Raw genomic sequence first — 27,478 nt, forward strand, 5'->3', positions numbered from 1 at the left:
CCAATTCCAGTCCACCCTGGATAGCTCCTGGACGCCACCCCACACCCAAGAAAACCCTATATAAAGGTCAGTTTCTCTGCTGCTGCTCACCCAAGCAGATACCCATCTTCCCTCCTGTGCCTTTCCCAATAAGTCAATCTCTTGAGTGAGGTTTGTTGTATTCATCAAGAAAGTGAAAGCACCTGGGGCCAGTAAGATGGCCCAGTGGTTAATGGGCCTTGCAGCCAAGCCTGAAAGACAAGGTTGCATTCTCAGAACCTACATGGTGCAAAGGGAGAAATGTCTCCTCTAGGTTGTCCTCTGACCTCCACATGTGTCCACACAAATACATCTTACACAAATATGCATTAAAGGAGTGTGCCGAGGTGTTCTGAAGGCCCTTTCCTCCACACCTGACCTGAGTGCTTACCCCAAAGCCTTAAAACCTGAATTCCATCCCTGGGACCCACATGGTAGAGGAAGAGAACCAATTCCTGCAAGCTGTGCTCAGCATGCATACCCAAATACATGTTTTGTTGTTGTTGTTGTGCAAGTGGAGGACATGCTGGGGAGATAGCTCAGTCAGGTGGAAGTGGAAGCCCTTAATTCAGCACAGAGAATGCAGACCCTCGAATCCCAGGAGCTCACTGGCCAGCAGTCCCAGTGAGACCAACCTTTAAAAAAAAAAAAAAAAAATCAAGCCCAGATGAATGGTTGGTTGACGTCTAACCTCGACTTACCGCGTAACCGGTTCTTTACATATAACTGCCTCAAACATTTAGTTCTACAGTGAATTTAACACACTAATGAACAAATAGAACCTTGAATCAATTCTCCTCTGCGTAGTTTTTGCCTAATTCAACTCCAGTTCCGTATACCCAGAATTCCCTATAACTAATCGCAGGAGGCAAACACACCCTGGGTACTCCAGATACCTCGAGGGCCTGGAGCTCACCGGCCCTCGGAGCCCCTCCGCGCTGTCCACTGGAGACTGAGGGAGCGAAAGCTGCAGCAGCTTCCTGAGTTTGCCTGGACCACCAGGAGTGAAGGGAATGCACAGGGACTTGAACACGTGGTCAAAACAGCTGAGCCACCTGAGGGGAGCTGGGTCCCGCCCGAGCTTGTGGGCGGTCCGGCGGCCAGCATCCTCGCTCCGCCCCGCGCCACGCCCTCAGGCCCTCCCTGGCTCCATATTGCGGGGAAAGCGGGCCGGGCGGTGACGCTGCTCCCTCCTTCAGGTGAGGACTTGCACCCCCTCCCCTTGTGGTTCTCCCGCCGGCCAGTCAGCCGGCTCCCGGTCTGTGGTCTGGCCTTCGTTCAGGAATGGTGAAGCCCCACTCGTGTTGTAAGCGGGCTGGGCCTCCGGGTGGTGGAGACCCAGGTGGTGGGGCGCGCCGTTTCGGGTGCTGGGTTGGGTTGGGCAGGCTTGCCCTGCGTGCGGGAGGACTCAGGAGGCCTGTTAGGCTTGGCAGAGTGGGGATGCCAGGGAGCTGTGGCACCCCGCTCTCGAGCAAGTGGACCGCAGGTGGAGGACTTGAGGCTAGAGGGTGGCCCCGGTGAAGCGCCTCCCCGGAGGCCAAGTAAGAACAGCACCGAAAGCCGAGTCTGGCTAGTGACAAGACTTTTTGGTGACACAGCAAATTTAGAGGAACTTGGGGGAAATTATGCTGTACGTAATGACATCTAAGACAGAATTCACAAGCCTGAGATGTAAGCTCGTGCTTAAAATTCTTAGAAACTATTCTAGGAAGTAACATTCTAGATTTCATTCCTGGTCCTTGACCCGCATCAGCCCGAGGAAACCGAAGTGCAAAGGTGCACTGAGGTGCAGAGGGTACAAGGTATCTTACTGCTAACCCATTACAGTCCCCAATTGCTGCCAGGTGACAGTGAGCCATTCTGATAAGGTAATCTGTTCCAATTACAGAACAAGTGTTAGGTTTTTAACAGGGTATCTTACTGCTAACCCATTACAGTCCCTAATTGCTGCCAGGTGACAGTGAGCCATTCTGATAAGGTAATCTGTTCCAATTACAGAACAAGTGTTAGGTTTTTTGCTTAAATTAGAAATAAGGGGCGCAAGATGAGACATGAGACTAAGAGACATGTTAATGAGTTTATTATATCATGGAGAGCGAGTGAGAGAGAAGTAGAAGAGAGGCGGAGAAGAGGCAGCGAGAGAAGAGAAGCAGAAGAGGGCGTAAGTGGACAGGGGTCTGCCTTTTAGAGGGGTCCTCTACACCTGAGTGCGGACTTAGTTCCCATGGAACCCTGGGCTGACCAGGGGACTGCCTGAGTGGATTCTGCCAGATAACAGGAGCAGGCCAGGATAATGCCTGAACCTTTGAACAAGTATAATGAGCTCCACTAAGACAACGAAAACATTAGAAGCCGTGAATAATTTTGCCCTTGCAAACTTAAGCCACCTCTCAGGGCTCAGGTTGAATAAAGGACCACCTACCCTTGTAGGGGACTGACTAGTCTTGTTTCTGTGTTATTTATTCCGGCCAATGATTGCTTCAAATGGCCCTTCTGGAACCTACAGAAGCAACTTTTGGAAAACTGCATCTGTCCTTGCCTAAGTCACACTTCCTGTTCCTCCTCTTTGCCCCACCCCCATCCCCCATCTTGTGTTCCTAGGCCTCTTGCCAATTGAGACAGACACATAGAAAGACCCACCCTTTTACTGGCTGACTCACTGGGTGGAGATGGTTTGAAGAACCAAGAATGAATTTTCCAAGTTTTCCAAAGTTTGTTTGTAACATAGAATGTTAAAGGGAAAACAAAAGCTTTAGTTCACTCGTTAGAGTACTGTTATTTGAGCAGAATTGAGTAATTTGTTTGTCATCACACTAACAGTGTTTAAAGGGACTAAAAGGACATTGAAAAGTAAGCTGTTATTCCCCAGTGCTTTCTCAAGGGTGCCACCACCTTTTTCTGCTTCAGTGTGTGTGCTTTTAGTGAGATTGTCTGCATAGAGAAGAAAATGGATCTATTTCTTTACTCAGATGCTCACAAACTGCCTATGCAGTTTTCCACCTTGCTTTTTTTTCACTTAACATGTGTGGTACATACTTTTATATATGGATTTTTAAGGCTACCGCAATTTTAGAAATGGAATAGCACTTTGTAGATATTCATGTGTTTCACTTGTCTCAGTGTTTACATTGTTTTTGACAGCTCTTCATATTTCAGATGAATACTATAATGAATAGCCTAGTACGTGCATGAATATGCATTTGTGAAGGTATTTCTATGACCTATATAGAAATGTAATTTCATTCTAGTATTTAATATTCTTCAAAATGCACTGAAATTGTTTCAAATTTTCATATTCTACTACCTAGATAGTCTTTTATCTTTGTTTTGTTTTGAAAATCTTGGTATAATTTCTCTAGGTCCTTAAAGATTTAAGTAGCTGAAAATGTAGAAATAGGACTTCGTCACTAATCCATTCTTTTGTCTGTGTGTGTGCATGCACGTGTGTGCAAGTTTGGGGGGTTGGGGCACCCGCCACAATGTGCATGTGGTGGAGGTCAAAGGAAAATGTTGTCTCTTCCAAAGTCAAGCACACCAGGCCTGGAAAAGTGGGCATTCTGTTCGTCTCTGCCTCCCATCTCACCACAGAGCGCTGGAATTAGAGACTTGCGCTACCTTGCCCAGCTTCTGGGGATCTGAACTCAGACCTTCAGGCTTTGGTAGCAGGCACTGTAGAGTCATCTCCTGCCCCAGTCTCTCTCTCTCCAGTGGTGCAAATAAGCTCTCACTAACACTCCCTCTCCCTCTCCTTCCTTCTCCCTGCCTCTTCCTCCTTTTTCCCTCCACCCGCTCCCTCCCTCCCTCCTTACCTCTGAAGCTACTATATCAGCTCTTTAACCTTTTTAAGAGTGCAGACAGTTCTGCCTGGGGGACTAGAGATGGCTAATAGGAAAGGAAATGCTTACCTGCAAGTCTGAGGGCTGCAGCTGCCAGGTGGCCATGCAGCCCCCCCTGTAATCCGTCAGTCAGTCTGATTTCACTAGACTAGCTGAATCCAATAGCTCTTCGTTCAGAGGGAGTCCTTGCTACAGCAAATGAAGTAGACAATGATCAAGAAGACTCCCGACAAAACCTCTGGTCTACATATACTAATTTGGGTTCAGGCAGGAGGCTTACAGCAGGCAGATAGGGGCTTTGCTAAAAAGTTCTGATCTGAGGGCCAAAAGGAAGTAAACCGGCTCACACACGTGTTCCTTTCATGGCTCTTTATTTTTCAAAGAAATGTTCTTCCCAAAAATTTCTTTTCAAAAAAAAAAAATTTTTTTTTCTCCTCATGGGGCTGGAGAGATGGCTCAGTGGTTAAGAACACTGGCTGCTCTTCCAGAGTACCCCTGTTCAATTCCCAGCACCCACATGGCAGCTCAGGACTGTCTGTAACTCCAGTTCCAAAGGATCTGACTCCCTCACACAGACATACATGTAGACAAAACACCAATGATCATAAAATAAAAAAGAAAAAGATTTCTCCTCAAAAGTTCTTTCTTTAAAACTCCAAAGAAGTTCTCTTTTAAAAAATCCCTAAAAATGCCTTCTTAAAATTCTCTGAGGTTCAAAAAAAAAAAAAAAAAAAAAGATTAGAAAATTCTCTGAGGTTCTTCAAAAGTCTCCAAAAGTTTCTTGTAAAAAATTCTCCAAAACGTTCCTCCTAAGAAATTCTCTAAAAGTGCCTGCTATACCACAAGACTTCTAGTTTTTAAACCCACGGGCACATTTAACTCTTTGACAATAGGGCCTGCATCTCTCTCAGAGCCAGGAAGGTGGGTAGAGTCTTGATAAAAGCAGGTGCCTGGCATCTCTCCCCTGGATGTGACTTGAAGCAAAAAATGTCCTGGCAATCTTAAGACTCAGGGGAGACATGACTTACAACAGGTGCTGTTAACTCATTAAAGGGAACTTCTCAGCCCTGTATGAAAGGGAAAAAGCTCTTACTGCCGACCATCCACCACACACCACCACCCATCCCCCACACCCCTTCCCATGAGAAGGAATTTCCTTTCTCTGGGGCCTATTTGAGAATACAAAGCACTCAGTATATGTTCTGTATACTGCCAAATTCTTAGTAACAATATTCTGAAGTTGATACCTAGAATATTGCTACTTCTGTAATAAATGATAAAGGCTTCTAGCAGTACACATGTGCACAGGTTTGCACACATTTGCACACACACATACCTAGCGTACTATGTACATACAAAAAGAAAGAAAATATTTTTCTTCCTTGTGATGGAGAATTTCTTGAACCTCAAAACCTTAAATAGCTAATGTAGTCTTTGGTACTTTGTGACCCTACACATTATTTCACAAATTGTTTTCTGATTTTACCTTTTGATCCTGATCTCTTTCATTTGGCCTGTTGACTGTCCCTTGGAACCTTTGGCCTTGCCCATCCTCCTGACAACAAGCAAGGACAGAGAAGAAAGGAATAAATTTAACCTCATCTGTTTTGATACACAGGTCTTTGGCTTCCAAGTAATTGAGACCAGACTGATGTATTTTTCTTATTATCTTACTATCTTTATGCAGGCACAAGCCTGTGTTTTTGTTTCTGTATACATGTTTGTATGTGTGCACATGTAGAGGCCAGAAGCTGACATCAGAAGTCCTTCTCTATTGCTTTCCATTTTATTTTTTGAATCAGTGTCTCTCCCTGAACCCAGTACTCTCACTGATTGTTAGATTGTCCCGAAAGCTTGGAGGAATCCCACCCCGCCCCCTAGCACTGGGGTGGCAAACTTGCATTGATACACCTGGGTTTTATGTGGATTTTGCCGGGGGCTTCGGAACTCAGATTCTGATAATGGGTGGCAAGCAATCCACAGACTGAGCCATTTCCTCAGCCTTAGTCATTCATTCTTAATGTCTTATAACTTGATGTTACATATTCTCAACTATAGCTTCTTTCAATTTATCAAATTAGAAAATAGATCCAGAAATGCTAAAATATGCTGGTACCAAAGTATAATAAACATTAACTTGGAGATTTTGTTAGAAATACAGAATTGTAGGCTGATGAGATGGTTCAAGGGGTAAATGTGTGGCCTACTCTGGTCTCTACTGCTGTGATAATGACCATGACCATAAGTAACATGGAGGGGAATGGGTTTATTTCGTCTTACACTTCCAGCTAACAGTCGATCATGAGAGAAGTCAGGGCAGGAACTCAACAAAGACCCTGAAGGGAGGGACTCACTCTTCCTGACTTGTCAGTTTGCTTGCTTACACAGCACAGTACCACCTGCCCAGGGATGGCCCTCCCACATCATTCATCAGTCAAGAGCATGCCCTCAGCTTCGCCTACAGGCCAGTCTGATGGGGACATTTTCTCAATTGAGGTTCCCTCTTCCCAGATGACACTGACCTGTGTCAAGTTGCTGAATAAATAACCAGCACAATGTGTTTGCTGCCAAGCCTGACAATCTGAATTTGATCCCCCAGAACCCACATAATGAAAGGAGAAAATCTATTCCCTCAATGGAGTTTCAAAAAGGAAGTGGGGTGGAGGCAGACTCTCACTTTCTATCCCAGAACTATTGAATCAGTGCATTCTTCAGTGAATTCTTGAGTGATGTACATATATGGAGTCTGAGAATCCCATCTTTTGTTCATTGTATTATTTAAGGAAAGGAAAAAAAGGTTTAAACTAAAGTAAGAAATGATGAATAATCACAGGTGTGAGGACCAAAGCAGTAAGAGTGGGTTAAATGAAAGAATGACCTGTGAGAATGATTACAGTCATAGAGATTTCACACTGGGGGATAGGTGTTGAGACTGGAGATAAGCCTTAGTAGTTAAGAACACTTGATGCTCTTGCAGAGGACCTGGGATTAATTCCCAGCCCCCATGTGGAACCTCACAACTGTCCTTTAGTTCCAGGGGATCTCAAGTGCTCACTCCACGGGCACTGGGCAAGCATGTTGTACACACACATGCACATAAAAACAACCCTTTTAAGAAGAGAGAAAAATTTGCTGACTATTAATTGGAGTCAGTAATAAGGGGACTGAAATGTTTGGCCTGTAATTTTGGTGGAGTTTTTTGTTGTTGTTGTTGCTTTTTGTTGCTCTGTTCTGTTATTTTTTTCAAGACAGCGTTTCTCTATGTAACAGTCCTGATTGGCCTGGAACTCACTCTGTGGACCAGGCTGGCCTCAAACTCAGAGATCTGCCTCCCTCTACCTCCTAAGTACTGGGATTAAAGGTGTGTACTACCACCGCCTGGCTTGACCAGTAATTTTTTTTCTCCTGACTTTACTGGTATCTAAATTTAGTACCATACAGGCTAAGTGCACACTCTGTTACACATCTAAGACCTCCCCAATGAATTTTTATTTGATACTTCAGAAATAAGTAAGTCATTGTGGATTTGGGTCTTAGGAGTAATTTGTGGAATGGGCAGCTAATGATGATGCCCAGAGAAATTGGAAAGCAGAGAGAGTATAAGCAAGAGTATGAACGGAATAGTGAAATAGTCACACTGCTGCGGTGAGATCTGCTGCATGGACATGCCATGAAAATAGAGTTTCAGGGGCTGGAGAGATGGCTCAGAGGTTAAGAGCACCGACTGCTCTTCCAGAGGTCCTGAGTTCAATTCCCAGCAACCACATGGTGGCTCACAACCATGCATTATGAGATCTGGTGCCCTCTTCTGGTGTTCAGATATACATGGAAACAGAATGTTGTATACATAATAAATAAATAAAATCTTTAAAAAAAAAAGAGAGAGAAAATAGAGCTGCAGGAAAAAAGAGAGTCATTTCCATACATGGAAAAAAACAACTGTGTTACTTCCTACACTAAAATATTGGGTAATTTAAGTAGTGACTCTGACAGGTAAGGGTTGGATGTGTGCTGGTAGTATTAGTGTGTAATTCTATACCAGATGCTAAGGCCTCTTAACTGCTTTTTGTTTTCCTCATGGTACAGGGCATCAAACCCGGGGCTTCATGCCCAGGGATTATAGGTGTTAGTTACCATACCTGACTTTTAAATGGCTTTACACACACAGTCTACCACCTGCTGCATCCCTAGCCCTGGTCATGTCTCTTAGTCTCTCATTTTATTGTGAGATTCATCACAATAACACCCACCCCTCTTTTCCCTTGCACTTGGTATTTTTCTACTTTCTGATATTCCATGTTCAGCACATTTTAGAACATTGCTTTCACCTTTACTCATTATTATACTCATCATTTATAGTAATGTTTTAGGTCAGCCTTAGGTACCATTAATAAGTTTCTCACAGATCTGAGGCTTGCTGATTAATTAGGCTAGTCTGGCTGGCCTGTGAGAACTGGGGATTTGTATTTCTCTGTCTCCTCTTGGATGAATTATAAGTGTTTACCATTTCGTCTGGTTTTTTACATGATGCTGGGGATTGAAATCAGGTCCTCAAATTCCACAGCAGTCGCTTTGCTGTGTGTAGGCAGAGGTTCTTTCCTGCCTGGTGCCACAACTGCCTTGCCCCAAATAAATGCACGGATGCTATATTATAAAATTGTTGGCCAATGACTAGGGCTTCTTGTTGGCTAGTTATTAACTCATAACTACTAATCTATGTATTTTCACATGGTCTGGCTTACCAGAGAATGCCTGGACCTGTTACTCCTTTGTGATCTACATGGCATCAGATTGCTGTCTCTTTCCACCTCTTTTCCCAGAATTCTCTTCGTCTCCTAGTCCCACCTATTGTCCTCCCTCCATTGGCCAAACAGTGTTTGGGGGATGGGGGGAGGTATGTGCATGCTTCAGCCATGTGTGCAGAAGGTGAGAGGATAACATGGAAGAAGAGTCAGTTCTTTTACCATGTAGATTCCAGGAACTGAGTTGAGGTTATCATTAAGAAGCAAGTGCCTTTAATCCACTGAACTATCTCTCTGGCCCCATTATCCACATTTTAATGCACACCATAATACTGTGTGTAGGTGTATGTGTATCTTGCAGAGACCTTAAGGTGTACAAGATATTACAAAGGAATTGTTGTTGTTGTTGTTACAGAATGTCATACCCAGGCTATCCCCCTACAGGCTACCCACCTTTCCCTGGATATCCTGTGAGTATTTCTATCAAAATACTAAAATCATTTTTATCTTTTGTCTGTTTTCAGTCCTGTTGTCTTGCCTTACAGCAAGTGGAGGAGAGGTCTGAGACATTGAGTCCAGCTTTTTGGCCAGGGAGAAAGTTTATTGAACAAAGGAAGAATCTCTTCCACTCTTAAAACATTGTCAGTATGACTAAGATCCACAATGCTAGGCTTTGTGTGTGACTAGTTACCTTTTTTTTTTTTTAAATATACAGTGGGTCCAAGAGTGTTGCAGAAGAGCCATGCATTCCTCTCTAAGAAGGGAGGCAGGAGCTATATCATATTTCCATATGCTATGACAGTGAAGGGATTTGTAAGCTGGTTAGTTGTTCCTGAAAGTTTGGCACTCAGTAAGATGGGTGTCATAGCGCTCAGAAGTAGAGGCAGGAGGAGTAGGAGTGTGAGGGGATCCTGGGCCACAAAGTAAGGCCATGCACAGAAAGAATGGGGGAAGGGGAAAGAGGGAAGGAGAGAGCTGGTTCTGATTCCCATAGAGAAATGGGCTGCTCTTGTCAACCTCACATAGAATTAACTTTAGAGTTCTGATACAAATCCTAACAAAGTGGAATAGGATTGATAAAGTAATGTAAGAGACCAGAACTGAGCCGGGCATTGGTGGCGCACGCCTTTAATCCCAGCACTCGGGAGGTGGTGAGTTTGAGGCCAGCCTGGTCTCCAGAGCGTGTGCCAGGATAGGCTCCAAAGCTACACAGAGAAACCCTGTCTCGAGAAAAAAAAAAAAAAAAAAAAAAAAGAGGCGGGGGGGGGGGGGGGGGCAGAACTGATAAATTTTTAAGTGGAAAAAAAAAAGATGGTCTAATAGTTCTCTTTGTTTTTCAGTGGGTGATAATATTTCTATGATTATATCCACTTGACCTGTTTCTGATTTTTCCAGCCTGCAGGTCAGGAGTCATCCTTTCCCCCTCCGGGTCAGTATCCCTATCCCAGTGGCTTTCCACCAATGGGAGGAGGTGCTTACCCACCAGCACCAAGTGTCGGCTACCCCGGGGCTGGAGGCTATGCTACACCTGGAGGTTATCCAGCCCCTGGGGGCTATCCTGTTAGCCCAAGTCCAGGGGGTGTTCCAGTCTATCCGGGAGGTAAGTTAAATGGGTCATGTGATTAGTAGTGACTTGAGATTTGTTGATGTGTCCTTACCCTAATTATTTCTTGTGAAAGTTCAGAGTTACTATTAGTTAAGTAGCATGCTCCAGTGAACATTGTCAGGGCTATGAGAGCTGGGAGACTCAAATCTTCTGTGAAGGGAACTATAGTGAAGTTCTTGATGATGAAAGACCTTTGTAGAATATACCACTCAATTATTGGTACCCTAACTGATTGAGAGAGACTGGAGCAGTGCTTCTCAACCTTCCTAACAGTGCAACCCTTCAATACAGTTTCTCATGTTGTGGTGACCCCCAACCATAAAATTATTTCATTGCTACTTCACAACTGTAATTTTGCTACTGTTATGAATCGTAATGTAAATATTTTTGGAGATAGAGGTTTGTCAAAGAGGTGGTGATCCACACATTGAGAATCACTGGGCTGGAGAGATGGCTCAGTGGGTAAATGAGCACTGACTGCTCTCCCAGAGGACTTTGCTTAGGTTCCTGGCAAACAAATGACACTTGCAATTGTCTGTCCCTCCATTTCCAGAGGCTCTAACTCCCTCTTCTGGTCTTCTGCAGGAATGTGGTGTATTGATTTGCAGACCAAACACCCAAATACATAAAATCAACATAAATAAATCTTAAAAACAAGCAAACAAAATGACAGAAGCTTTAGTTAGCATTATGTGTTACCTTTAGGCTTTAGGACCACTTTATCCAGAATAAAAACAACAAAGGGGTTGAGGAGTTAAGAGCACTTGCTGCTGCTCTTGCAGTGGACCCAGGTTCCATTGCCAACACCCACATGATAGTTTACCACCCTTCCATAACTCCAGTTCCAGGGGATATACTGCCTTCTTCTGACCTCTGAGGGCACCAAGCATATGTGTGGTGCATGTACACACATGCAGGCCAACGAAAAGAAATAAATCTAATTTAAAAAGAATTTTTAGCCAGGCGGTGGTGGCACATGCCTTTAGTCTCAGCACTCGGGAGGCAGAAGCAGGCGGATCTCTGTGAGTTTGAGGCCAGCTTGGTCTCCAGAGTGAGTGCCAGGATAGACTCCAAAGCTACACTGAGAAACCCTGTCTCGAAAAACAAAACAAAACAAAAAAAAACACAAACAAACAATAAATAAATAATAAATAAAAAGAATTTTTAAAACCCACAATAGTGATTTGTATTATAAGTTACTAAAGAAGTTAAATGTACTAGAACTTTTTTTTTTTTTTTTTTTGAGACACAGTTTCTCTGTTTAGCCCTGGCTGTCCTGAAACTCACCCTGTAGACCAGGCTGGCCCCGAACTCACAGCGATCCACCTGCCCCTGCCTCCTGAGTACTGGGGTTAAAGGCTTGCACCATGATGCCTGGCATGTACTTAAACGTTTAAAACTCAATTTCTTTTATGTTACATCTGTGTGTGTGTGTGTGTGTGTGTGTGTGTGTATGCTCGAGCATGAGTTCCATGGTACATTAGTATAGGTCAGAATCAATTCTTTTCTTTCACCATGTGGGTCTGGAGATCAAACTCTGGGTGGCCAGGCTTTGGCAGCAAGTGCTCTTAGCTACTAATCTATCTCACTGACCCTTGAATGTATTTTCAGTTTGCTGTGAGTTGACCACAAGTTGAATATACACACATAGGGTGACTGTTAAGCATTATCAGTATTTTCCACTGATTATGGTAGACATTTTTCAAAATTTTTCTCTGTATTATAAGACTTGGTTTTTTTGTTTGTTTGTTTGTTTTTTGTTTTTGAAACAAGGTCTCACTCTGCATTCCAGGCTGGCTTAGACCTCCCTTTGTAACTCAGCTGGCCTGCACTTACTGGTACTCCTCCTGTCTCGGCCTCCTGAGTGTTAAAAATCCAGGTATGAGTTACCATGAGTAGCCTATTGAAATGTTGTTTTCTAATCCCTTCAGGACAAGGCTTTGGAGCCCCACCTGGTGGAGCAGGCTTTTCTGGCTATCCACAGCCACCTGCACAGTCTTATGGTGGTGGACCAGCCCAGGTTCCAGTACCAGGTACGTTCCAGCTGTCTAGAGAGAAACTGTCTTATGATTTTGTGAGCTTTTCAGTTGTTGAGCAAACTTGGATTGTATTTGAGGTAGTCTTTAGGGAGTACTTATATAATTCTGTAAATAATGTCAAGTATATAGTATCATGGAGTATCAATTTGATGTGAGATCATAACCAGTAAAATGGAGATGAGGAACAATTTTCTTCTATTAATTAGTCTGTCCTAATGTCAAAAACAAATTCTTAAAGGAACCACTCCCAGGACTGTATCCTGACAACCATTCCAGATGGAATCAGAATTAAATCTAGTTCAAGGGCTTTTGTTTTGTTTTGTTTTTCAGGTGGGGAAGAGCTAGATAGATGGCTCAGCAGTTAATGGCATGTACTGTTCTTGTAGAGGACCAGAGTTTGGTGCCCAGCACTCACATTGGGCAGCTCACAGCCTATAACTCCAGTTCCAGAGCACCCTCTACAGGGACCTGCACACTCACATGTGCAATTTAAAAAATAAACTGTCTATTAAATACACACACACACACACACACACACACACACACACACACAATATCTACTAGGGTTTTATTAAAAGATGTGTGTTACCCAAGTTGGTTTTTCACTAATAAATCAATATTTAAAAGATTGTCCTTGGCCAGGCAGTGGTGGAGCACTCCGGAGGCAGAGGCAGGCAGAATTCGAGGCCAGCCTGGTCTACAGAGTGAGTTCCAGGACAGCCAAGATTACACAGAGAAACCCTGTCTGGAAAAACAAAAAAATAACAACAACAAAAGATTATCCTGGGGCTGGAGAGATGACTTTGACTTAGTGGGTTAAGAGCATTGGCTGCTCTTCAAGATGACCCAAGTACAATTCCCAGCACCCACATGGAGGCTCAGTTTCAGAGAATCAGACACCTCATCTGACCTCCTCTAGCAGCAAGCATTCACGTGGTGCACAGACATACATGTAATCAAAATACTCATACAAAAACCATGAAACTAAAGCTACTTTAAAAAAAATTTTAAGATAATAAAAGATTATCCAAGTGAAGATTATGGGATTAGGAAGAGGTTTGTCTTCTTATTTTGAGACAGGGTCTCACTCTGTAACTCAGGCTGTGTCCTTGAGTGCTTTCAGAATGGTCTGGCCTCAAATTCCCAGAGATCCTTCTGCCTTTGCCTCCAGAGTTCTGGGATTAATGGCCTGCCCAGCCAAGACATTAATTTTAAAGAAAGTACATGAGGCATCATTGTTACCTATTTTGCAGGTGAGAAAACTGTACAAAGTCATAAAAACTATCAGACTCCTTCAGTTAGCCAGGGGCGGCAGAAGTGTCTGGGATTAATGGTGTCAGCTACCAAGCCTGAGGAGAAAAGGGTTAGAAGCACGGAGTGGAATAAGAAAAAAAGGGAGTAACCTATATGAAATGAAAACAGAGGGTGGTTGTTTTGAGGGACACCAGGAAAGATATGGGGACACAGATGTGGACAAAGAGCAATGACTATATGTGCAGAAGAATGTTCTGAAACCCGTTGTCCCATACCTTAAACAAAACATTGCTTACCTTAAACAAAACATTGCTTATCCCAGTGAATAGGATAGCATGACTGTGTGCGTCTGTGTTCCTGATGATCAAAATCAACGGTTTCCTGTAGTCTATTTTTCTTGTTTGCTTTTTGCATACAGGTGGCTTTCCTGGAGGACAGATGCCTTCTCAGTACCCTGGAGGACATGCTCCTTACCCTAGCCAGGTACTTTTACTTCTGTCTCCTTAAGTTTTTGCTTCTACCCTTAAATTTATTTCGGGTACCTGGGACTCATTGTACAGAGGAAGGGTGCCGATCATTTGTAATGCAGAGGACGTGGTCTGTCACAGTCCTGACAGACATAACCCTGTCTGCTTTAAGTAGTGTCTGATATATTTGGTATGAGCAGCCTCCGTCCTTCTCACAGGTGGTGATGCTGTCTTTCTGTCATGCATGTGTGCCCTCCGCATTGATCACTAGCGTCTCTGTCCTCAGCAGTAATTGTGACTATGAATGTGGGTGGTATTTCTCAGACCTGGGGTGGGGGTGGGGGTTGGTTTATTGTTTTGACCTTTGTAACTTTCCACTCTTCTTTCAGATCAATACAGACTCCTTTTCTTCCTATCCTGCTTTCTCTCCTGTTTCTTTGGATTATAGCAGCGATGTGAGTAAGGACTGCCAGTGTTCTAGTTGCTAGGTCCTTTCTATATGCTAACATTTTTCCTTGGAACTCACCATGTAGACCAGGCTGGCCTCACGTCTAGCGAAGCCCTGCCCCAACCTCTTGAGTCCTGGGACTAAAGGTGTGCACCAGCGTGTCTGTCCTTGTTTCTGGTTTCTAGGGTTGTATCTATTTCCCCTCAATGCTTGACAGAACTTTAAACATGGAAGCTAGTTAAGTCTTTTGAACTGATTTCCCAAAGCCCTATAGGGTTTCCCATATTTGAAATTTTCTCCCTATCTCTCTCTACATAGTTCCCTATTTTCAAACTATTTTATTAATTGCTCTATTTATGTCCTCTTCAAGTTGCTAGAATAAAATTGATAAGCTTGGATCCTTGCCTTTATTATCTTGACTTTTAAATGATTTCTGTGTTATATACTAATGAAGGTCTGGCATTTTCAAGCTTGCCTTCGGCCAGGATAGGAGAAGGGCTGTGGACCTGGAAGAGTGTTCATGTTGGGTTAGGCTCACCTTGGGGATTTATTGAATTTGAGATGCACTGAGATTTGAGAACCTTGTCCAGGACTGCACCACTAGTGAGAGACTTCAGTGAGAATAGGTCTAGTTCTCCTGATTGACAGTCAGAGAGAGATTGCTCTAAAACCACAGTAAGTTGCATTTAACCCCTTTTTAAGATTATTCATATTATAAATCTGTAGTTGCTTTAATTGTAAAAGAGAATTTTGGTTTTACTTTAAACATTGTGTGTATATCCCTGTGTATGTGTTCATGTGTGTGCATGCATGTGTGTGAACACAGGTACCATGGTGTATGTAGAGGTCAGAGGACATCTTGCAGAGGTTGGTTTGCTCCTTCCATCATGTGGGTCTCTGGGAATGAGCTGAGATTGTCAAGTGTAGCACCAGGCACCTTTACCCAATGAGCCACTTTGCTTGCTAGCCTCTTAATTATTAATTTTTTTAAGTTAGCATGTGAAGTGGTGGGCTTTGTTATATGTATGTTTGTATACACATTTTACTTCTTATTCATTCTCCCTGCACTGCCCCCCCACCCTTCCCCCTCCCTCCTATGGTGATCCTTTCCCTGTTGCCTCCTCACCTCTTCAGCTTTCACGCCTTACATATCCTCCTCCACCCCCTCCTTTAAGGTCTCTATTCAGGTCCCTTGATACAATAAGAGGATTTGTTGTTAGTGTACAGAGTAACAGAAGGGGTTTTCACACACACACACACACACACACACACTCTCTCTCTCTCTCTCTCTGTCTCTCTCTCTCTCTCTCTCTCTCTCTCTCTCTCTCTCTCTCTTGATTTTGTTCACCTTGTCCCTGCTGTTTCCTGTGCTCTCGCTGTTCCATTTACTTTGTTCCTTTGTCTTTTCTATCCCTCATCCTTAAAGCCTGTCTTTTCCAGTCTCATGAGTCTCTTTCTAGTTCCTGGCAAAGGTTTATTTATGAGCAATATGTTGAAAATACTTTCTATACTGAAGTATTTGCTACAAGTAGAACAATTTTAATTTTTCCTTAAAACTATTTTGGATATATTTGTTTGTTCTCTCCTTACATTTCTGGCTTAGACATTAGTGTGGAGTAACTGCTAAGCTTTTTTGGCAAAACAAAATGTTAGGGTATGAATGCATATAAGTGGGAGGAATTACTAACAATAAAGATACTTCCTTGGGGCTGGAAGGCTTAGTGAAAGTGAGCTTCCCATCGTGCACAGGGCCTAGATTCAGTTCCCAGCACTATCACAGAAAGGCTTCTTGCTCTTGCTAACTCTGAGCTGCCCATGTCCCCCTCTCTTTTATTTATTTATTTTTTTGTCCCCCAATAAGTATTGGGTTTTTTTGTTTGGTTTGGTTTGGTTTTTCAAGACAGGGTTTCTCAGTGTAGCCCTGGCTGTCCTGGAACTCACTCTGTAGACCAGGCTGGCCTTGAATTCAGAGAACCCCCTGCCTCTGTGATCTGGGATTAAAGTGCTGGGATTAAAGGCATGCGGCACCACCGTCTGCCTGGGTTATTTTTTCTTTTCTTTCTCTTTTTTTTTTCTATTGTTTAAGAAAAGAAATTTTTAGGTTTATTTGTTTTACTTAATGTGAGTGTTTTGCCTGCAGACGTGTGTGGGTACCCTGTGTGTGCCTAGTGTCTGCAGAGGTCAGAAGAGGACATCAGATCCCCTGGAACTAGAGCTACAGATAGCTGAAAATTGAACCTGGCACTTTTATTATGTATACAACATTCTGCTTCCATGTGTATCTGCACACCAGAAGAGGGCACCAGATCTCGTAAGGGATGGTTGTGAGCCACTATGTGGCTGCTCGGAATTGAACTCAAGACCTCTGGAAGAGCAGCCAGTGCTCTTAACCTCTGAGCTATCTCTCCAGCCCTGAACCTGGCACGTAAAAAAAAAAAAAAAAAGCACCCAAGTTCTCTTGGCCAATTGAGTCATCTCTCCAGCCTTGTTTCTTTAATTTATATTTAAATTTTGTTTTTTTGAGACAGTAAACAAATGAGTTGATTTACAGAATACATTTTAAACTTTTAATTTTGAAATCAGTTTTACAAACAAAATTGTAGTAATAGTACAAAGAATTCCTAGATTCTCTAAATGTTATCTTCTAACAAAAACACAATGTGATGATCAAAAGCAGAAAATAACATTAATGTAGCACTCTTGCCTAACCTTCAGATTTATTCAAATTTTACTAAGTATCCCAATATTGTCCTCCTCCTGGCTCAAATGAAACCCAGGGTAAAACACTGAATTTATTGTCATGTTTATTTAGTCCTCTTTAACCTGAAAGTTCCTCAGTCTCTTTCATTTATGACATTGACACTTTGAAGAGTGTGCAAGTATTTTTTGGTTTGCGTGTGTCTGATGTTTCCTCATGTTTAAATTCAGGTCAGGATGTTTTGTCAGGAGTCCAACAGAAATGAGTTTCCCCATCAGTCATGCCTGAAGGCATTTAACTGTCTGCTGACTCAATTACTGGTTCAGGGCGGTGCCTGACAAGTTTCTACACTGCAATGTTGCAAACTATGTTAATATTTTGGCTCTCAGCATACCTTTGCCCTCTAATGTTAGCATATCTATAATTCTTGCAATAAATAGTTTATTACTATGATAGTTACCAAATGACATTTTAATTGTCATGTAAAATATTCTTTTGGTTCTGATTTGTCTCTTCTTTTTCTCTTCCTCCTCCTCTTCTTTTTCCCTTTTTTCCTTCCTCCTCCTTTTCCCCCTTCTCTCCTTCTTCCTCCTTCTTTTTCTCTCCCTCCTCATCTTCCTCCCTTCCTCCTCCTCCTCCTCTATGGCACTGGGGGAGTGAACCATGGGCCTTACAGTTGCTAGTGTGCTGCCACTAAGCTACAAACTGAGCCATTCTGGCTTGGTTTTTTTGGGGGGTTTTTTGTTTGTTTGTTTGTTTGTTGTTTAATATAACATATGAAGAATATTGTGCTTCCCAGAATCTCTAACCTGATTCATTTTGTGCTTTTCTAATATGTTTATCTTATGTCTTGGCAAATAAGAAGATCCCATATAGGAAACAGAGAGGATATCCACATTACATTGTTAGTGTGAAAATTCACTTGGGCACTCATGTGTACTTCAATAATGCCATTTTTTCTTATCTTCAAATCAAACATTATTATTCATCTCTGATTGTCTGAGAAGTCAATCTCTTACCTCCCCCTTTCTGTCAAAAAGGAAGCTAAGGCATAAGAAGGTTATGACTTTAGCTTCACAATTTACCCATGTCTCATGGAAGTTTTGTGTGTGGCTCTCTGTTAGTAGGAGACAAATAATGTTTGGAAGGGGGCTATGTCTGTCACTTCAAAATGAGGCCTGGTAATAAATGCTCATAGTCCTGCATACATATGTCTGGGTGAAGTCTTCAGTTCGACTTATTGTCCAAGCAGAACTTTATACTTCTTTTGTTATCAGCCTGCTGCGATGACTCAGGGCACCCAAGGGACAATCCGAGCAGCCTCCAACTTTGATGCTATGAGAGATGCAGAAATTCTCCGCAAAGCAATGAAGGGATTTGGTAAGGAGAATGCATTGTCTTTTCCTAACTGTAAAGAAAGTGAGGCTGTGTGATAAACGAAGTCCTGTGTCAACTTGCACCTCAGTTTTATCTGGTACCTACTGCCTTAGAAGCATTCTCATCCTTATATAAATATGTCTATGAATCTTCCAGGGACAGATGAGCAAGCAATTGTGGATGTTGTGTCCAGCCGTTCCAATGACCAGAGGCAACAAATTAAAACAGCTTTTAAGACCATGTATGGCAAGGTATGTCTTTTCCCTTTTAGTGAGAAGCGGCTGGGTCTGTTCTATAGGGTCTGTGTCCATGTCAGAATGGGCACTATATTTTTACTAATACTGTGGAGAAAAGGACAGATAAATGGACTTCACAGACTCCAGGGTTAGCAGTCCCTCACCTCTCCTCATATGCGTCTTGTGTGTGCTAGTCATTCAGGAAACAATGGATATGGCCCCCACAAGATCTGCTCCTTACTTAGTCCCTGTTTCTTCTTCCCCATTGGTCACCTTCCACCCTCTAATTTCTGCTGAACGTGCCCTATGGTATAATTAAATGGAGTTGGTCTTTTATGCTTCTGTGTGCTTGTTTCCTCTTTTTGAGTGACAAACATCAAGTTGACCAAAAAAAAAAAAAAAAAAAAAAAACTAGACACCTGCTGAGTCCTGTTTTTTTTTTCTTAAGGTTAATTATGCAACACAAAACTCAGAATTCTTGTAAAGCTTGGAGTGTGTGAATTATAAGTGCACACTTATAATTCCAGTACTTAAGTGGCTGAGACAGTGGGATAATCAGGAATTCAGGGTCAGCCTGGCCTACATAGTGAGACCCTGTTTCAAAAAAAAAGAAAGAAAGAAAATAATACATAGATAATTGTACTACTGAGAACCTTAGCTCTGTTCTTGTGTGTGGTCCATTTTCTTACCTTAATAACTTTCTCCTTCCCCTCTGCCTGTTTTTTTGTTTGTTTGTTTTTTTTGTTTTGTTTTGTTTTGTTTTTTGTCTTGTTTTTTTGAGACAGGGTTTCTTTATGTAGCCTTGGCTGTCCTGGAACTCACTCTGTAGACCAGGCTGGCCTCAAATTCGAAGAGATCCTCTTACCTCTGCCTTCTAGGTGCTGGGATTAAAGGTATGAATCACCACCATCCAGCTCATTTTCCTATATTCTAAAAGCTTTCTTTGAGAATGTCACCTGGTCTTTGTTTCTGTGTTGGTTATTTGGTGCTTGTCTTAGTTACTTTTCTATTGCTGTGAAGAGACACCATGACCAAGGCATCTTATAGAAGAGATTATTGGGGCTTACAGTTTCAGAGGGTGAGTCCATGTCCATCCTGGTGGGGAACATGGCAGCAAGCAGGCAGGCAGGCCTGGTGCTGGAGCAGTGGCTGAGATCTCACAGCTTATCTGAAAGTTGGAGGCAAAAAGACAGCAAAACTGAGCCTGGTTTTGAAACTTCAAAGCCTACCCTCAGTGACACAGCTCCTTCCATAAGGCCACATTTACTAATCCTTCCCAAACAGTTCCGCCAACTGAGGATGAAGCATTCAAATATATGAACCTATGGGAACCATTCTCATTCAAACCACTATAGTGCTAGAGTACAGTTTGCTTTGTATTATCTTTTTAGATGTTTATCTTTCCAATGAGATCAAGATGATAGTGATTTCTATTTCTTTATAGAACCAAAAATAGTTCCTTACACTAAGTAAATATCTGCTTGTCATTGTTTAAATATTCATTTATTTTGTGCAGGTGAGTGTATACATGTGTGCGTGTGTGTACACATGCCATCATACATGTATGGAGATGAGCAGTCAGTTCTCTCCTTCCACCATATAGGTTCCAAGGGTTGTACTCTGACTGTATACTTAGCAAATATCTTTTACCTACTCAGAATCTCATTAGTCTTCATTTTGTTGCTTTGGAATATTATTTTTCTAATCATACTTTCTGTCTTTGTATCTCGTATAATAGAAGACCTGTATCAAGGATTTAAGTGTTTATAGACACAATGACTTTATCACCAAATTTAACAGATTTACTCATTCTCAGGATTTATGTGTTTCTAGACACAATGAATTCATCACTGAATTTAATACTCATTGCTTAGTATATCACATTCAGTTTTGAAATTTTGACTTTCATAGTGGCAGTTCCATTTCATTTTTCCATAAGATCCAAGTGAGGCTGAACAGGTGGCTCAATGGTTAAGAGCATTGGCTGCTCTTCCGGAGGACCTAGGTTCTGTGCCTTGTACCCACACAGTGACTCACCACCCTATGTAACTCCAGTTCTGGCAGATCCAGTGCCTACTTCTGACCTCCACAGGCACTGCAGGCATGTATTGGTGCTCAGACATATATGTAGGCAAGACACCTATACACATAAAATAAAAATTAAGGAAAAAATGTCATGTGAGATAAGATATAGAAACCCTGTGTATTAGCTGGGCAGTGGTGGTACACACCTTTAGTTCCAGCACTTGGGAGGCAGAGGCAGGCAGATCTACAGAGCAAGCTGTTTCAGGATAACCAGAGCTACACAGAGCAACCCTGTTTCTAAAATGAAAGAGAGAGAGGAGAGAGAGAGAGAGAGAGAGAGAGAGAGAGAGAGAGAGAGAGAGAGAGAGAGAGAGAGAGAGAGAGAGAGGAGAGAGAGATCTTATGTACTTAATACTTAATTTTCTTATGTTATTAAACAGGATTTAATTAAAGATCTCAAGTCAGAGTTGAGTGGAAATATGGAAGAATTGATCCTTGCCCTGTTCATGCCTTCTACATACTATGATGCCTGGAGTTTAAGGAAAGCAATGCAGGTACTCTATCTTATTTTCTATGATTATTCTGTATTGCTTAATATATTAAGCCTCACAAATTTTGATAGTTTTGAATTTTCAATGATGGATGAGGCAAAATATTGTGTCATCTGAAATGTAGCTTAATTATCTTCAGAGACCTCCCTTTGCTTCTGTGTAATTCCCCCTCCCTTCATTTCATATAGGGAGCAGGAACTCAAGAACGTGTATTGATAGAGATTTTATGCACAAGAACAAATCAAGAAATTCGAGACATTGTTAGATGTTATCAATCAGAGTTTGGACGAGACCTTGAGAAGGACATTAAGTCAGATACCTCAGGACATTTTGAACGTCTCCTCGTGTCCATGTGCCAGGTGAGTGTAGTATAAATGTATATGTTAGTGGAGGGAACATGCGTTTGTACCTGAGCATTTGCCAGTCCGCATACTTCACTAATAGTCAGCTCCCTGAATACTGCTGTTCGTTGGTAAGAGGAACAGCACAGAATGCAGTGAACAGATTTCTTTGTATTTATTAATGAGACTTAGTTCTGTACATCTGACTTTTGTAAGGAATAAGAAAGTAACTTCTTTTAGGTTTCATGAAATCAGCCTGAGGCTCTGTGGCAGAAGTGAAGATGAAAGTCTGTGTCAGCTTAGCGGTGTCCTGTCAGCTTATTTGGACCATCAGAAGATGTGTGGGGCCACAGTGAAAGTGCTGGAGGGTGTCAGAGCCATGGGAGAGGCAGGAGTACAGAAATGTACTGCAGTTGGCACCTTTCTTATCCTGATGGACAGAGAGGGAACAAGAAATGCTACAAGAGAGTATTTGGAATAGTATTAAAACAGTGAGATGAGGTCAACGTATTTGATAGACATACAAAGACTAACACACTGAGTACTTGCCGAAGTCACTGAAGGAGTTATTTGCTGCCTGCTAGTGTACAACAGGACAGGATCTCAAGAGATCTAAAAGTGGAGGAGGGGGTTTGAGGAGCCAAAAAAGATAGTTACAGAAAGTGTACAAGAAGTGTAGTGGATGTAGAATAGTGTACAAAAACTGGAGCTACAAAAAATGAGAAAAAAAATGGAGGGACTAAGTTTGAAGAGTAAACTAGGATTTAAAAAGAGCAAAAGGGCTTATATGCCATCCTATAGCCTTCATCCAGCAGCTGGTGGAAGTAGAAGCAGACACCCACAGCTAAACACTGAATTGAACTGGAATCCAGTTGCAGAGGAGGAGGAGTGATGAGCAAATGGGTCCAGACCAGGCTGGTGAAACCCACAGAAACAGCTGACCTGAACAAGGGGAAGCTCATGGTCCCCAAACTGATAGCTGGGAAACCAGCATGGGACTGATCCAGACCCCTGAACGTGGGTGTCAGTGAGGACACCTTGGAAATCTGTGGAGCCTCTTGTAGTAGATCATTATTTATCCCTAGCATAGGAATGGACTTTGGGAGCCCATTTCACATAGAGGGATACTCCCTGAGCCTAGACACACGGGCGTGGGCCTAGGCCTTATCCCAAAGAATATGACAGACTTTGAAGACCCCCTATGGAAAGCCTCACCCTCCCTAGGGAGCAGAAAGGGTATTGAATAGGTAGGGTGTTAGTTGGGAGGGACCGGGGAAGAGGGGAGGGAGAGGGCCAGCTTTACACTCTGATCTTTAGGCAAGCTTTATTTGTTAGACCATAAACAAAATATCACCACAGTAGTCAATTCTTAGAAAATGGGAACTATTCTATGTACTTACATCCAAAGAATGATTTGAAATTTTTTCCAGAACACCTTTGAGAGAGTATTACTTTTATTATTTGTGTTTTGGAGGGAGTGCTAGAGGTTTCAGGACTTGCTTACACAGTAGGCAGGCACTCTGTCTCAGAGCTTCAGCCCCCTTTTGAACACTCTTTCCTGCATTATATCCAGTTATCCATTTGTGATATGACTGTACCATTCCTCATGCCAGGTGCTCCTCCAAAGAGAATGCTCTAGCTTTTCATTTTTATTTTCTTGTCCTTGGGGTTGAAGTTAGGGGGTTCGTGCATGCAAGGCAAACTGTCTGCCACTAAGCTATATCCCCAGCCCTCATAATAAATGTGTGTACTAACGATATGCTTGGATCTGAAATCTTACGTAGTCCCTCCTTAGAGTGAAATTCCCTAAGGGCTGAGACCTTGTCTTTGATGTCCCTATAGCTTAACATAATGTCTGGTACAAAGAAAGTGCTTGGTATCTTACAGTTTTGTAGGAATGGGACTCTACAGTGTGTTTTGATCTCAAATTCCAATTAAACAGAGTTATACTTTTTTCATTTGAACGATAGTTTATATTCCCTTGTTAAAGACATTCAGTTGTAATTTAGTGCTCAAAACCCTGAAAACCCTCACTTTAACCTTATTAAACCATGACCATGTGTTCCAAAAGCCAAAACTATAATGTGTGCTGATTTGGGAAGGAAAGGCATACATGGTAGACTTAATGCATTCACCTTCAATAAGTTACCCCCATAAATTCCAAAGTGACCAGATTGAGGAACAATTTCACCTTTGATTCCTGTCTTTCTATTACAGGGAAACCGTGATGAGAACCAGAGTGTAAACCACCAGATGGCTCAGGATGATGCCCAGCGCCTCTATCAGGCTGGTGAGGGGAAGCTAGGGACAGATGAGTCCTGCTTCAACATGATCCTTGCCACCAGAAGCTTCCCTCAGCTGAAAGCCACCATGGAGGCTTATTCCAGGGTATGAACCCCTCTGATGATTTTGTGTCTATTTTGAGATCTGAAAATGCCTAACTCTGTAATTTCTGTTTGCAGATGGCTAATCGAGATTTGTTAAGCAGTGTAAGCCGAGAGTTCTCTGGATATATTGAAAGTGGTTTGAAGACCATCTGTAAGACTCTTATTTTTGCACTTTGCCTTATTTTGTTTTTAATGGAGTAATTAAAGTTAATGTAGTCTCCCTAGAATCTGCTTAGGCAGAAACCAAGTACACCCTACATTTTACATAAAATCCTCTGAATGTTGATGGTGTGATGAGAAGGGATTTTTTTTTTGTTTGCTTGAGATTGTTTGGCTTTCGTTGTGTATCTTTGAGTACTGCAAGAAGACCCCACATATTATAGTCCTTCCTTTGAACAAACAAGGAAGCCCTAAGGAACTATCAGTACTACCAGCTGCCTCCTGAGTGCATCTCCATCTACAGCACACAAAGCATCATTTTGAGCTCTCAGTACACACCATACAAGTGCTTAACACAGTGAGATGCTTTGGAGTTGATGTGTTTGTGGTGACCTGACACCTGGATTTGTGGGAATTCTGACCTCAGGGATACTACAGAAATAAGGAGAGTGTTGCTAACACCTTAATGCTGAAAATGTGAATGTGATAACACACTGGCTACAGACAATAAAGTACAGTGTGTACCCGATACCATCTGTAGGAACTCACTTTGCTAAGTAATTTTCCAGTGACTCAGAGTTCCAAATGCTATTTTCAAATCTCTGACAATCTGTTTTCTCTTAGATGGTATTCATAACTTTTTCTCAGCCAAATGATAGTGTTTTTTGTGTGTATATAATGCTGGGAATTGAACCTGGGGCCTTATGCACACTAGACAAGTACTCTACCACTGAGCTATATCCCCAGCCCAATTTTTTTAATTTAATATTATTTACTATGTGTGAAAGAGTATGTGGTATGTATGTAATGGATGCTATGGCGTGCATGTGGGGACCAGAAGACATCTACCTTTAATTGGATTTGGGGGATCAAATTCAGACCATCAGGCTTTTACAAGTGCTTTTTTCTGCTGAGCCCTCTAGCTGGTTCTCAGAAATGTAAAGAATTCAGATTTCATCATTTCTTTTAGTAAGATATTACTTAATCTGGGGCACACTTTCTTTGGATTTTCATACTGGAACACGTAGGGAGCCCACATCAGCACACCTGTAAAGAGGAAGCAGGTTTAGTGGCTAGCTGGGATCCTCCGGAAATGATGTGTGCTAAGAGGAAAACAAGGGTAGAAGGTCATCAGCACTTCCTATTTCTGTATAAAATAATCAACAGGCTGAAGTGAAGCCACAGCCTGGTTGGCTGGACAGGTCCGGACGCCTTTCTAAAGCGTGTGTGTCTTGCAGTGCAGTGCGCCCTAAACCGCCCCGCCTTCTTTGCTGAGCGACTCTACTACTCCATGAAAGGTGCTGGCACAGATGACTCCACTCTGGTCAGGATTGTGGTCACTCGAAGTGAGGTGAGACAAGGCAACACTTTAAATGTCAGATTGTACTTGATTTTTGAATGGTGATTTCTTCATTTTTTTCTTGATTATGAACCCCTTAGGAATGATGTGCCCTCCATGCGAGACAGGTTTTCAGACAGCACAAAAGCTTTCCTACTTGAAAAGGCCTGTGGAGAATATAGGTTTATGGGAAATTTCGAAGTCAGTCATTCTCTCTCTCTTCTGTCTCCTCTCTCCTCTATCCCTCTCTGTCTCTCTTCCCTATTAAATTTCTGAGGAGACTGGGGTCTTGTTAGGTTGTCCATGCCGGCCAACCCTACAGACATGCATTATTGTTTCTGGCTTGCTCATTTATTGACTGATTTTTGCAGTGCTGGGACTCAGACCCAGGTACTTACGCACGCTAAGCAGTTACTCTGCCATTGAGCTAAGCTCAGGTTCCAGTTTTTTCTTTTACTTGATCATGTAAGAAGTAAAAATACCTATGTAGATTAATCTTTTTGAATATCAATGTTATTACCCTTGTTAATTATAAAATAATCTTTAAATTCATCAGTTTTTATTTTATATAAATATAGGCTTTATAGAACTCATCATGATTGCATAATATGTCTGAAGTTTCATTTTAAGGCTGAATAACAACTGACTGTATTTGTATATGACTAATATTTGTTTGTTTGTGCATACTTGGCTTATTTCTACCTTTTGTGTTTTGTGAGTGGAGCTGCTATAAGCATGGCGTACACTAATCCCTTCAAGTCCCTGATACTTCATTTGGGAATTTAGAAAGAAATGGAGTTGCTGGATGACAGTGTAATTCTGTAGATCCTTTTTGCAAATCACCATACTGCTTTCCACAACTACTACCCCATGTTACATTCCCACCAGGAATGTGCAGTGTTACCATTTATTGGCATCCTTTACTACCACTTAGTATATTATACATTTCTTTAAAGCTATCCTATTATCAAATAGCATATATTTTAAAATGACTAGTATCTGGGAATAACAGCTGAAACTGGTACCATGTCTATCCAGTGTTTTCCAAAGCAGCAAATGAGATCTTTGCTGATGGTGTAGGCACAGGTGGCCTCAGCACTAGTGTAATGGATAGTTCTTTAGTGTTGGTCATTTGGTGTTTACCCTTCCCCATTCCGATTGTTATGGTATTATTATACAAATGCATTTTCCTTTAACAGATTTGTTTCTGACCTACCGTTTCTTACAGATTGACCTTGTTCAGATAAAGCAGATGTTCACCCAGATGTATCAGAAGACCCTGAGCACAATGATTGCTAGTGATACCAGTGGAGACTACAGAAAGCTGCTTCTGGCCATCGTTGGCCAGTGAGAGGAGGGATCTTTGTTTTGTTTTGTTTTGTTTTCTTTAACAAATGAAGCTCTTCAGAGCCCTTGCAAGCAACAAGATCTGCATGCAGCAATGTCAACACCACCTAACCAGAATAGCTTTTTACTAAGGACTATGTCAGGGTAATGTGCTTGGTTTGCACATGTTGTTACTGCCTTAATTCTAATGTTATTCTTTTTTCTTTCTGTATCCAGTCAATGTAAAAACCATATCAATGATGTAGTAATTTTGCACCATTTGTAAAGCTTCATTCTCACTGCTTTTATTTTAATCAGGACTTCAAATTGAATAAAAATCACGACAATCTCTAATTCTGTGTAATGTTGAAATTTTTTTGAAGGTCCATTACCTGTATTTCAAAAACTGAGAGAATCAGAATGGTATGTTTTAAAACTGATGCTGGTCTGGTTTGATTTCAGAACATAATTTTCAGTTCAGGAACACTGAAAGACCCCCGCCCTTAGCTTTCTCTTTTAAGTTTTCCCGCATGCAGCTGGCGAATACATCCTCCCCTGCACCCCCTGACCCTTGATCCCCACAGCTGCCGGCACTTCCCTGCCGCCGCGCAAGGCCGGCCCCGGCCCCC

General features: G+C 42.2%; 1 protein-coding gene across 3 annotated transcripts; it reads left to right on the forward strand.

The window, feature by feature from the left end:
• Nucleotides 1–1,089: 1,089 nt before the first annotated feature.
• Anxa7 (annexin A7) lies at nucleotides 1,090–27,203 on the forward strand. 3 transcript variants are annotated; one of them, XM_027387576.2, is made up of 13 exons: nucleotides 1,090–1,217; nucleotides 9,012–9,066; nucleotides 9,992–10,196; nucleotides 12,134–12,235; nucleotides 13,914–13,978; nucleotides 18,386–18,488; nucleotides 18,642–18,736; nucleotides 21,187–21,300; nucleotides 21,486–21,656; nucleotides 23,856–24,026; nucleotides 24,101–24,176; nucleotides 25,423–25,535; nucleotides 26,752–27,203. In XM_027387576.2, exons 2-13 carry the CDS (start codon nucleotides 9,013–9,015, stop codon nucleotides 26,872–26,874), a joined length of 1,392 nt encoding a protein of 463 aa, XP_027243377.1. In that variant the 5' UTR covers nucleotides 1,090–1,217; nucleotide 9,012; the 3' UTR covers nucleotides 26,875–27,203. The 3 variants fall into 3 exon arrangements, with proteins under 3 accessions (XP_027243377.1, XP_035309099.1, XP_035309098.1); XM_035453207.1 differs by lacking the exon at nucleotides 1,090–1,217 and adding an exon at nucleotides 1,239–1,324; XM_035453208.1 differs by lacking the exon at nucleotides 9,012–9,066 and having other exon boundaries at nucleotides 1,200–1,217.
• Nucleotides 27,204–27,478: the final 275 nt, after the last annotated feature.

The sequence above is a fragment of the Cricetulus griseus genome (assembly GCF_003668045.3).
Source record: "Cricetulus griseus strain 17A/GY chromosome 1 unlocalized genomic scaffold, alternate assembly CriGri-PICRH-1.0 chr1_1, whole genome shotgun sequence".
Lineage (NCBI taxonomy): Eukaryota > Metazoa > Chordata > Mammalia > Rodentia > Cricetidae > Cricetulus > Cricetulus griseus.